Source organism: Echiichthys vipera (assembly GCF_963691815.1).
Source record: "Echiichthys vipera genome assembly, chromosome: 20".
NCBI classification, from domain to species: Eukaryota; Metazoa; Chordata; class Actinopteri; order Perciformes; family Trachinidae; genus Echiichthys; species Echiichthys vipera.
Window position 1 is genome coordinate 4,651,208 of NC_139845.1, and position 13,060 is coordinate 4,664,267.

Here is a 13,060-nt window from a genome sequence, read left to right on the forward strand (position 1 = left end):
CAAGTCAGGGCTCTGGCTGGGCCATTCAAGAACAGTCACAGAGTTGTTCCGAAGCCACTCCTTCGTCATTTTAGCTGTGTGCTTAGGGTCATTGTCTTGTTGGAAAGGTGAACCGTCGGCCCAGTCTGAGGTCCATAGCACTCTGGAAAAGGTTTTCGTCCAGGATATCTCTGTACTTGCCGCATTCATCTTTCCTTCAACTTGCAACCCAGGTTCGTCCTGTCCCTGCAGCTGCAAAACACCCCCACAGCATGATGCTCCCACCACCACACTTGACTGTAGGGGATGGTGTTGGGCAGGTGATGAGCGGTGCCTGGTTTTCTCCACACATACCGCTTAGAATTAAGGCCAAAAAGTTCTATCTTTGTCTCATCAGACCAGAGAATCTTATTTATCATAGTCTGGGAGTCCTTCATGTGTTTTTTTGGCAAATTCTAGTGCGGGCTTTCATGTGTCTTACTCTGAGGAGAGGCTTCCGTCGGGCCACTCTGCCATAAAGCCCTGACTGGTGGAGGGCTGCAGTGATGGTTGACTTTCTTGAACTTTCCTCCCATCTCCTCACTGCATCTCTGGAGTTCAGCCACTGTGATCTTTGGGTTCTTCTTTACCTCTCTCACCAAGGCTCTTCTCCCCCGATTGCTCAGTTTGGTTGGACGGCCAGCTCTTGGAAGAGTTCTTGTCATCCCATACGTCTTCCATTTAAGGATTATGGAGGCCACTGTGCTCTTGGGAACTTTAAGTGCAGCAGAAATTTTTTTGTATCCATGGCCAGATCTGTGCCTTGCCACAATTCTGTCTCTGAGCTCTTCAGGCAGTTCCTTCGACCTCATGATTCTCATCTGCTCTGACATGCACTGTGAGCTGTAAGGTCTTATATAGACAGGTGTGTGGCTTCCTTAATCAAGTCCAATCATTAGAATTAAACACAGCTGGACTCCAATGAAGGTGTAGAACCATCTCATGGATGATCAGAAGAAATGGACAGTACCTGAGGTAAATATACAAGTGTCACAGCAAAGGGTCTGAATACTTATGTCCATGTGATATTTCAGTTTTTCTTTTTTAATAAATCTGTAAAAATGTCTACAATTCTGTGTTTTTCTGTCAATATGGGGCTGCTGTGTGTACATTAAAAGGAAAAAAAATGAACTTAAATGATTTTAGCACATGGCTGCAATTTAACAAAGAGTAAAAAATTTAAGGGGGTCTGAATACTTTCCGTACCCACTGTATGTATCTGGCCTGGTGTTCCAGTTTAAGTCTCTGAGCAGTTGGGATGTTTCTGTCTCTGTGTGTGTTTATAAGTACTATAGGGTAATGACGGTGCCATCCTGTACCTGTTTCTGTGTTCTTGTCTGCAAAGGCCAATAAAAATTTGGGGGAAAATACGATAAATATAGGATTTCCATGACGTCAGGAAGTGACAGAACCGTGACGTTGCTGTGAGCTGTGCAAGTAAAAAAAACAGAAGAGTACTCGAGTACTCGTTCGTCAGGTAATGCGAGTTTTCGAATATTGAAATGACTTCAAACACCGATCCCCTAGCGTCAACCGTGTAAAGTAGCGTGTTTATAGTTTTTACATTTCCCTCCTGCTTTGCTCAGACACGCGTTGGAAGTCGCGGAGAGCGATGTGCTGAGAAAGTGCAGAGGGACATCTGCACCAATCAACACACTGCAGTGTTTTTATATCTCCACCTTTAAGTATCAGATCAGTTTTCAACAGAAACGGAAAAACAGACGGAAGAAAGAATCAAGCACCTCTATTTTTAGCGTCCACAACTTTTGACATTGGGAAAAATAAACTTCCTAATGTTTAACGAACTGAAATGAAGCGGAACTGCTCGATGAAACAACATGATGTGACAAATCCACATTAAATTCCACAATAAATTCAGTTTCTTTGTCAGTGTCGCAATCTGAAAAAACCTGCGTTTGCACTTAATTTAAGGTGCTGCTGAGCAACACCTTACCTTAGTTCAAAATGACAGGAATGGGCGGGGTTCGTACGGGTGCTGGAGATCCCTGAAAACCCTTGAATGTGTTGAGTGTGGTGATTTCAAGGTTTGAAAAGTGCTCGGATTAAAAATAAAGTGCTTTAAATGCCAAGTTATATAGGATTGCATTTACGATATATAACACAGAGAGAAGAAAATCTCCATATTTGAGAGACTGAAAACAACATTTTCTGATGTTGTTGCATGTAAAAAAAATATTTTGTTGAGTAACAGATTATAAAAATAGTTGATTATATTTCTGCGGAGTTCTTTTTCCTTTGATTTGTCGTCTTCAGAAAACATCATGTTGGTAGTTTAAAGGACAATAAGATCGAATTTAATGTGATGAACAAGTGCACAAATCAGTATGGACTTGGACTTGTACTTCTATAGCGCTTTTCTAGTCTTCGGACTACTCAAGGCGCTTTCACAGTCACATTCACCCGTTCACACAGACATTCACACTGATGGCAGTGGGCATCTACAGACCATCTAATCTAACCATTCACACCACATTTACACACCCATGTGCAGCACGTGGAGTAATTCGGGGTTCAGTGTCTTGCCCAAGGACACTTCAACACGTGGACCAGGGGAGGTGGGGATAGAACCGCCTATCTCTCAAATGGAGGACGACCCGCTCTTCCTCTGAGCCCCAGTCGCCCTATACAGAACACTGAGTATTGAACTGTATATAAACATGTAGTTTACTACGGCTGCAAGGTGCTGGAAAAGCATGAAAATGCACCTGGAAATGCTTGAAAAGTTGTAGGAGCCCTGAACGACTCTCGCATAGTGTAGCAATAGAATTTAATTTGGTACTCAGTGTTGGTTAAGGAAGTCCGGATTAACCTGTTTTTCCATAACTGCGGTTACATAATGTCACGGTTTCGTAACAGTAAAGGCTGTTTAAGCTGCGTTATCTATGGTGTTTGATTCCTGCATTAGTGCCCTGTAAAAACAAGTCACACAGGGTCACAGTGTGCGTGTGTGTTTGTGTGTGTGTGCAGTGAAATCTGCTTTATTAAATGCATTTTTTTCCTAGTTTTCATTCTTCATTCGTTCTTAGCTGCAGTGAAAATAACATAAAAAACTCGGTCTTCTCTTCAGGATGATGCCAATATAAGATTGAATGTTTATATCTCTTTTGTTTCCCCACATCACCCTCATCTTTCTGCCGCTTACGCTGACACAGCGGCTTTTTGACTGCTGCTAGTCGATTGTTCATCGGACTGTTTGCGTGTGCTCGTTGTTGATGATCTTGTTGCTGCCGCAGGCGCTGAGGCGGAGGCTGATGGAGTGGTCGACGTGACCAAAATGCTGGAGAAACAGGCGATAGAAGACAAAGAGAAAGAGGAGGACGGCGAGGAAGGTGATTATCTAACGCCTGATATAACACGAGGGGATTTTCTCGCTGGAACACTGTTGACACGTCACGTGAGCCTCATGTGAAACATTATCTTCACTGACACAGATGGAGATGACGGAGAAAACTCAGCAGGGAAAAAAAAGAAGAAGAAAAAGAAGAAGAAAGGACGTAAGTGAACCACATATGTAGTAAAGCTCTATTTCATGCTGTGAATATAATCCTTTTAAAAACTCTTCAAACCCAGAGTCCGTTTGATGGAGTGTGTTTTCCTTTTTATCCAGCTAAATCTCAGACTGATCCTCCATCTGTGCCCATCTGTGAGTTATTCCCAAGTGGAGTATTCCCCATCGGACAGGAGTGTGAATACCCCACCCTACAGGACGGGTAAGAAGAGCACACACACCTACACCTCTGTTGGTATTTGGACTGTTGGAACTTAAAGTGTAATTTCTATGCTTAAGCATCCCATGGTCTCTTTCGGCACTTACATACGTCAAATAAGCCATCGAGACAGTTTTTTTCATGTAGCAGCTATTAACGGAGAAATCCAGGAGAGTCGCTAACAGCCGGGCGTGGCTAACACTGATTAGCTCGGGGCAGTACGGTGAAGGCATTAAAACGTCTTTTTTAACCACTAATACTGCTCAAAATAACAGCAAACCTCTGCAGCAGCATGAGAGAACACAGAAGCACCAGCAACGTAGATAGCGAACCGAGAGTGTTTTGAAAGACTTGCCTACTGGCCCCTGTATCAGCTCCTCTCATAGTAAGGTCCATTGCAGTGGATTACCAAAGTCAATCCCAAAGGAAGGAGCCCATTGGTGCTTTGTTTTCTGTGTAGGGACTCTTCTCACGCTGCTGCAGAGGTTTGCTGTTATTTTCAGCAGTATTAGTGGTTAAAAAAGACGTTTGAATGCCTTCACCGTGCTGCCCCGAGCTAATCAGTGTTAGCCACGTCCGGCTGTTAGCCACTCTACTGGATTCCTCCGTTAATAGTTCATACACGGAAAAAAAACGTCTCTATGGCTGCTGCATCTGTATTCACTCTCTGTCTGAAGCCAGTCTCTTTGAGGCCTGGAAAAAAGCCCAGTCTGTTCTTTTTGGTCAGCATTTGTGAGTCAGGCGTATTTCTGCTGTCCGTCAATGCAGCCGGGAAATGACTGTAACAGTGTAACTTTCGACGTGATCCGAAATTGGGGAGAATTTAAAACATCAGCAACCAAGATCCCAGGTCTCCCTGTCGTTAGCATGTAGCTACATGTAGCGGTATATTTAATGTAAACTCTGCAGTAACGAGCCTTTATCACAAAACAGTTTTTGCAAATGGAGAAATTATGTTACGGATGTTTACCTTTTCATTTTAAGCTCCGGCCACATTTAATATGAACATTTGAAGATGTAACATTTTATATATGTGACAGAAAATAATGTAAAGTATAATAGATCTCCTTTAAAATGCGTCTCGATTGATTTTACGCATCGTATTTTGTAGGTAGCACAATTCTTGTACACAATTCTGCTTGTTTCTCTCTGTTATCTCTCTTTGCCTCTTATTCTCTTACTGTAAAGCACTTTTGACTCAAAATGTGCTACATAATCACAAAATCAGAGGAATCAATTACAAATGCAGTTCTTGGAAAGTCAATAATATTCAGAATTTTAGATAAACATGTCAGTTATTGTTTATATAGGCAAAAACTACTTCCCAAAATTGTGTTCAGATATTTAAGTTGGCACGTTATTGAAATACGGTGGTGGTGGTGATGTTGCAGCTGTCTACAGACCCACCCTGTTCCAGTGCAGATGAGGTCATTGACTGCTCTGTTGATAGTGGAGTGTTATGTTGTAAAACCAGTTGCTGCCTGCACACTTAACATGTCTACCTACACCTCTGACTGACCGCAATCGCTCCACCTCTGATGAAACGGTATTCTCGCCTCGAGGCCCAAAACAAAAATGCCTTTTTGTTGTTCTGGTTTTTTCTCCCAGTCGCAGTGCAGCGTGGCGTACGACCAGCGAGGAGAAGCGTGTTCATGACAAAGCCAATGAGGAGGTGTGGAGCGACTTCAGACAGGCGGCCGAGGCCCACAGACAGGTCCGCCAGCACGTCCGCGGCTTCATGAAGCCCGGCATGACCATGATTGAAATCTGGTGAGGCTGCATTTATCACCGCGACATACATCATCTGTGTTTTTGTTGTTATCGTTGTTACTTTGGGGGCTTGACCAGAGGTTTTCAGACTGTGAGGCTCCTCGGGGTACAGGAGAGTTACAGGGGTGAAGATGAATGTAATTCTAGAAAAAGGACGCTCCTTTATAACTGCAAAACTTGCATGGGAAACGCACATTTTTGAGTTTTCTTCAGTATCAGTGTAATCCAGGGATGGTTGTGTGTACACCCATGGGTACACTGTAAACAGGAACTGCTAATCGCTAATTCGGTATACTTTTATTGGTGCTACTTTACCAAATGTAAACAAACATAGGCTAGAAAAAGTAGAGTCCTGTGAGGTCGAGCTTGATGACAAAACATACCAAGGTAAATTCTTCTAACTACACACTCATGTCCCGATCTCTTTTTAATATCGAGAATCTGCAGATACCGAGTCTGATGAATCGTCCTAAATGTTGATTAAATATTTATCTGACACTCCTCCTTATTACCCGAGCTACTTGATCTGAGTATGATTGTGCCCCAGACAGAAGTAAGCGCTCTGTTGCATACTACAGTATTTCATTTGTTTATTCCCCATCCTTCCCGCAGTGAGCGGCTGGAGGACTGTTCTCGTAAGCTGATAAAGGAGGACCGGTTGAACGCCGGCCTGGCCTTCCCCACCGGCTGCTCCCTGAACCATTGCGCTGCCCACTACACTCCCAACGCCGGAGACACCACCGTTCTGCAGTACGACGACGTCTGCAAGATCGACTTCGGCACGCACATTAACGGTACCACGGGAATTAAGTGCTGCTTCGACTGCGCTTTGTGCTGATGTTGGAAAAGCGATTTATTCAAGGACCACTCTGTAGATCTATAATGGGTAGACAGAGTAGCTGCCACTATAGACTTTAGGCAGCTAATGGTTGCTATTCAGTACTGTACAAAATGAAAATCCACCGTCAGACTTTAGAAACTTGACAGGGAGGTAATTAATCACAACGGTTTGAGCCGGTAATTAGAGTTCCATCTTTGTAAGTGCAGATTGATTTGAGTCTGCACTGCTTTACTTCCTACTTGTTATGCTACTTAAAGGGATAGTTCTGGTGTTTCGAGGTAGGGATGGGCGTGAGGAATGGACTCCTCACGTTAGGAAGAAACCTGAGAGGTTAAAGAGGGAACTCGATTTGTTTTTTACAATGCAAAGTGCTTGGGTTTTAAATAAGGTGCTTCAAATTTAGCTGATAGGTTGCCAATTTGTCTTCTCTCTGTAGCAGAATGATTGTCACCAAATATAAGTGTGGGTGTTTATAGCCAAATAACACCTAAATGAATGTGATGAAGAAATGTAAGAGTTCGTATAATGTATATAACGTATGTACTGCATATAAATATGTAATTTACCACAGCAGTAAGGTGCTGGAAAGGCTTCAGAATGCACATTAAAATGCTTGGATTTGACTTTGGAAAAGGTGTAGAAACCCTTAATACAAAGGGCACATTTTACATCTCGTTCCTCTCATTTAGTGCATATTTAACGGGTTCAGTGCGGACATAGAGCTAGATGCGATTACTTGATCTGGGAAAACAGTACGCACATCCATCCTTACTGTGAGGTGCTCATCTTTAGTCTGTTTATTCTTTTTACTTTACATGAAAGGTCAAATGTTCTGTTAATGTTGATCTCATGTCTCGAGAAAATGTGCTGTTTACAAATGAGGCCAAAACCATGTTTTCCATCCGCTTCTCTGATATTTTTGCTGCTGGATGTTTGACAACAGGCAAGCCAGTGTCAACATAACCTCTAAAAAAACAACAAAAATCAGCTCAAAGATGCTCTGCTTCTCTGTCTGGTGTCTGTTTGCAGGGCGAATCATTGACTGTGCCTTCACTGTCACATTTAATCCAAAGTACGACAAGCTGCTGGAGGCCGTGAGGGACGCCACCAACACCGGAATCAAAGTATGACGAGCACAAACAGACCTCACGCTGATGTGTTTTGTCTCTACACTCCCTGACGCTTATGATTTTTCTGTTTTTTGTTTGTTGCAGAACGCCGGCATCGATGTGCGTCTGTGTGATGTCGGAGAGGCGATTCAAGAAGTGATGGAGTCCTACGAGGTCGAGCTTGACGGCAAAACATACCAAGGTGAATTCTTCTAACTACACACTCATGTCCCGATTTTAATATCGAGAACCTGCAGATACCGAGTCTGATGGATCTACCTAAACGTTGATTAAGTATTTATCTGACACTGCAGACTGCGACATTTGGTCCACTGTATTCTTCACGAGCTACTTGACCTAAATACTGATGGTTCTGGTTCAAATATGTAAAGTTGAAGCTTAAATTGGGGCTGAAAGTTTAACTGCAGAAAATTACTCAGGAAAAATTGAGGTGAGGGGATCCGCGTGAGAGAAGATTTATCTGTCAGACCTGAATAGTAGTTTCTAAATCCTTTTGCAGTTCTTCTTTTAAACCCTGGACGACCTTAAACCCTAAAATAGACGTTAGACCTGTGATAGTTGGGGACGCCGAGGCTCAGTGTTAGAGCGGGCGCCACATATACAGAGGCTTTAAGTCCTCGCTGCAGCAGCCAGGGTTCGACTTCGACCTGCAGCCCTTTGCTGCTTATTATCCTCTCTCTCTCTCTCCCCCCTTTCCTGTCAATCTTCAGTTTTACATTTTAATAAAGCCATAAAAAGGCCCCCCAAAAAATAAGACTTGCGATAGTTATTCAGTCCCTTTTTCGAAACTCTGTGTCGACTTATTTGGAGCGATTTCTGGGCGCTGGCGCAGGGGGGGGGCACACAGACGTTGTCGCATAGATGACGAGTCAACGCGTGTCATGGCGTTGTGTCGGTAAAGGAGCACAAATTAGCGTGTCCACCCGAGTGTCATGTTTCCATAACTGCTGATTGGAGCTGGAGCCGCTAAATAGCTGTGACGACTGCCTGTCACCGTCATTTGTCCCGGGAATGAATGCTGATCGTACCCTTTCTCACTAAAGACCAAAGCCAGACGTCAGTGGCTGTTTTGTCCAGTGGAAAAGAGGCTCAGTCCTAGAATTTAGATATAGTAACAATGGTTTTACCCCCTGATGTCAGTTCATACATGTAGTAACAAAATACCTTGTTAGTTGTTAATTCATGAACCTTGTTTTGTCTGTTCCAGTGAAGCCGATCCGAAACCTGAACGGACATTCAATCGGTCAGTACAGAATACACGCTGGAAAGACTGTGCCCATCGTTAAAGGAGGAGAGGCAACAAGAATGGAGGTGGGTGATCATTTTTGCATTTTTATTATTATGCATTTTAAATAACTTCGGAGGCTCTTTCAGATTCATCAGTCATCCCGTGTTGATTGTTTGTTTCATCCTGCAGGAGGGAGAAGTTTACGCCATCGAGACATTTGGCAGCACGGGTAAAGGAATGGTCCACGACGACATGGAGTGCTCTCATTACATGAAAAACTTTGACGTGGGCCACGTCCCCATCAGGTGAGAGTTTGTCTGCCTTCATGGTGCCGTTCCTCCACAAAAAACCTGCACCTTTTATTTTATGTTAGTATTAGTGATAGACTAATCCGGACGATATTTGCGTTTTTTTAGGCGTATCATAAAGGCCGATGCGGGCTGCTGCGTTCGCCAATAGTTTTTTCCCTGCATTATTTATAGACAGGCGTCCACTGGCAGCTCCGTGTTGCTGGTGACGCCTTTTTTAAGTTCATAAATGTTCCTTTTATTTAAATTGAGACTCTTAAAATTTGTTTTCATCATTGTGTAATTTTTATGATGTATTGAGGGAGCAAAAGAAGCATCGATATCAGTATTGTTTTTGATTATCCGTGGCTGGAGTCTCCCTTAGAGAGAGGGTGAGAAGTTCAGCATCCGTGAGGAACTCGGAGTAGAGCCGCTGCTCCTTTGCGTTGAAAGGAGCCAGTTGAGGTGGTTCAGGATCATCTGGTAAGGATGAACCCTGGGCGCCTCCCTAGGGAGGTGTTCCAGGCACGTCCAGCTGGGAGGAGGCCTCGGGGAAGACCCAGGACCAGGTGGAAGGTTATATCTCCACACTGGCCTGGGAATGCCTCAGGATCCCCCAGTTAGAGCTGGTTAATGTGGCCCGGGAAAGGGAAGTTTGGGGTCCCCTGCTAAAGCTGCTGCCCCCTGCGACCCGACCCCGGATAAGAGGCTGAAGATGAGATGAGATTATCGACATATTGCAAATCGTTGCACAACACGTGTACCTGCTGCTAAAACAACTGATGGTTACGCCCCTCTTTCCTCTCCAGGCTGCCCAGAGCGAAACACCTGCTGAACGTCATCAACGAGAACTTCGGCACGTTGGCGTTCTGCCGCCGCTGGCTGGACCGTCTAGGCGAGAGCAAGTACCTGATGGCCCTGAAGAACCTGTGCGACCTGGGCATCGTGGACCCCTACCCTCCCCTGTGCGACACCAAGGGCTGCTACACCGCTCAGTTCGAGCACACCATCCTGCTCAGGCCCACCTGCAAGGAGGTGGTGAGTCGGGGAGACGACTACTGATACCCCCAGCCTCCCAACAACACCACTCCCTCCCCCACCCTCACCTACACCCCCACCTCCACCACACGGCACCTCCAGACCCCCGTTAGCAACTCCGTCTTCAGAGAAACAACAGAAAAGAGCTTCTAAAACAGGACGCCGTCGTCTCAGAGCAGCTTTGATTGACGCCAAATGCTACTGTGTTCTACCCACAATGCACCACTCACAGCTTGCAATGAAGAAGGACTGGCTTTCTGAGTTTTCTATCATGACCCACAGCTCAAAAATATTGTTAAAGACGCCAACACGTCTCTGTCGGGGGAACTGTCAAACCTTTATTTAAGCTGCCGCCGAGTCTATAGCACCCCCCAGTATTCAGAGAGACGGTGCGCGTTGGTTTACCTCCCTTTCATTTTCAAAGTTTTCTACGGCTTCACTCTGAGCCTCCAGTACTTTAGTGCTCAAGTTAAATTAAGCACAAATGCTGCTGATGGGTTTGAGAAGTGTTTAGGCCGACGCATGGCCAGAAATCTCTGCAGACAGGCAACTCCTAACATTTAAAGATAGGGTGTCGTAACAAATCGAACAGCGTGCGTCTGCAGCTGTGTGTTTGGCTTCTGTCGCAGCGGGAGGGAACTCTGCACTCTGGCCCTCTAGGCATCGTTTTCTTCGATATCTGTAAAGTATCTTTGAAACGGTTGCTGCCACTATATGTTCCCTAATTAAAGAGGCTTCATTTTGAACTCCCTGACGATGTTTTTGTAAGAAAAAAAAAGTTGATTAAAATGATTTTGCTCATTGTGGGCCTGTCCTCTTCTGATGTTTCGAATCCCAGACATCTCATTTCACAGCGACAACAGAATAATCAATAAGCGTGTAAAGAAAAATGAGTCAAAAAATAGTAAATGTGTAGTTTTCAACCAGTCAAACTGTAAGATAATCAGTGTTTCTAGACCAGAAAACCCCCATGTTGCACAGAACATCCATTTTCTCTTAAAAATAACTACACAACACAACTAAACATTCGACATAATGGTAGGTAATTAGTGTCCACATATTACAAATTAGGTCAGTACTTTTAAACTAACAAGTGCCCACTTAAAAGATTACAATGATGCATGTTAATCTGTAAATCTATTGAGATGCAACTGCAAAATATTGATGTCTGTAACAGGTTAAAAGAGATAATTTCATCTAAATTTAAAAATAAAACAGCTCAACAGTGTAACATATGGTAAACAAAAGCTTTTGTAAGTGGTGGCATGCTAAAGAGGCAAAGGAAGAGCAGGAAATGCACCGTGGGCCGTTGAATAATAACATTAAAGGCACTTACTTTTGTGCCAATGCAGCCTCCTGTTAATCAAACGTATAATTTCTAAAGCCTATAGTTTCACTTTATGGTAAGTTCAGCTGCTCAGATTTAGGCTGCAACTAACACTTATATTCAATATTGCTTTATCAGACTTGGATTTTGCTTATTTTCCTTATTTTTTAGTGTATAAACCATCAAAAAAGCGAATTATTTTACTTTTTTTTAAGGGAAAAACGCAAACGAGTTTCTTAAATATATATTTTTTTCTTTTCATTTAGTTTTAAATATACAAATAATATAGTTTATTGACCCATACCTCTATGTTACATTTGTTATTTAAGTTATAAGATGATTAATGGACGGTTTGGAAAAGATGTTAACGTCCTTTTCAACGGAACTCAGTTGCTAGGCAACAGCCTTGGCCTTGAGTTGAAGAATCGACGTTGCTAGCTAACATTAGCAAGCGAGCTAACGAGAAACGGAGTACAGACAGCACTAACAAATTCGCGAAAATTGAAAAAAGCGACAAAGAAAGAGAAATACTACCTAAAATAAGCAGGTTTCGTTTAAAAAACAAAACAAAAAAACAACTAGAAATTAAGCGCTAGTTGTTTTAGCAAAAGCCGAAACATGCTAATGCTAAAGCTAATGCTAATACTACCATCACCACCACCACCGGAGAGGGAGGAGAGCCGGACCCGCGTTTCTGCACGAGTATCCCGGCGTGGATAGGACATCTCCCCGATAAGGTAACATTAGATTCAGGGTTCGTACAGGTGCGTGAACTCCTTGAAAATGCTTGAACTTTAATGTTTTCAAGGTTTGAAAAGTGCTTACATTTTGGATAAGTGCTTGAAAATGCTTTAAGTTGTATCCACATTTCTGTCACAACAAATAGCTGGATAATAGGAATTTAATTTCTTCTTATATTACAAAACAATTGTAGTTGTCTGTAGCATAATACCATGTCTTTTGATGATAACTTATTTTCAATATGTATGGGTATGTATTTGTAGAAATACATAATTACAAAGGCTGTAAGGTGCAGGAAAAGCTTGAAAATGAACTTGGTATTTCTTGAAAAGTGCTTGAATTTGACTTTGGAAAAGGTGTAGGAACCCTGTAGATCATATGTTAGTGTGTCTTAAAGGTCATGCTATTATGTGAACCTTTTAAAAAAAGGTTTATTTATAATGTTGCCCTGTGGCACTTGTGTAAAGTAATTTTTTAATGGTAATGCATGTTTTAGGTTTCTCCCTGCTCTAACACACTTCAGTAACTATTTTCAAACCTGTGACGAGCTTCAGCTGCTTGATAACGAGCAGAGCATTAGATCCAGATGTGTTGGAGCAGAGAGAAACCTAAAACATGCAGGACAGTGGCCCTCCAGGAGCAGGGTTATATGTTGGTGTGTCTTAAAGGTCATGCTATTGTGTGAACCTTTAAAAAGGTTTATTTATGTTGTTGTCCAGTGGCACTTTCACTTTACAGTCATTTGATTGCTCTAGTTATTTGCATTATGAATGCAAAATATACATAACATTAATAAATGATGTATCATTGTGGATGAAACTACCCAGCAGTATATGAATAATATAATTAAACCTAAATAAAGTTGACTTGACCAGCTTCCTGTACAAAAAAACAAGCAAAACACCGGCATCTTTTGTAGAAAAATGAAAAAATATTCTCATTTATTGAGGTA

General features: G+C 42.8%; 1 protein-coding gene across 1 annotated transcript in view; it reads left to right on the forward strand.

Annotated features, from left to right (window-relative positions):
- metap2a (methionyl aminopeptidase 2a) overlaps positions 1–10,844 on the forward strand; it is a 14,576-nt gene extending 3,732 nt beyond the window's left edge. Inside the window, exons 2-11 of the mRNA XM_083935645.1 lie at positions 3,273–3,368; positions 3,471–3,533; positions 3,647–3,749; positions 5,355–5,516; positions 6,129–6,310; positions 7,387–7,481; positions 7,572–7,668; positions 8,695–8,798; positions 8,905–9,020; positions 9,812–10,844. Coding sequence (XP_083791771.1) covers positions 3,273–3,368; positions 3,471–3,533; positions 3,647–3,749; positions 5,355–5,516; positions 6,129–6,310; positions 7,387–7,481; positions 7,572–7,668; positions 8,695–8,798; positions 8,905–9,020; positions 9,812–10,064 — 1,271 coding nt within the window. The 3' untranslated portion in view covers positions 10,065–10,844. The remainder of the gene's footprint in view (positions 1–3,272; positions 3,369–3,470; positions 3,534–3,646; positions 3,750–5,354; positions 5,517–6,128; positions 6,311–7,386; positions 7,482–7,571; positions 7,669–8,694; positions 8,799–8,904; positions 9,021–9,811) is intronic.
- The last annotated feature ends 2,216 nt before the right edge of the window (positions 10,845–13,060 follow it).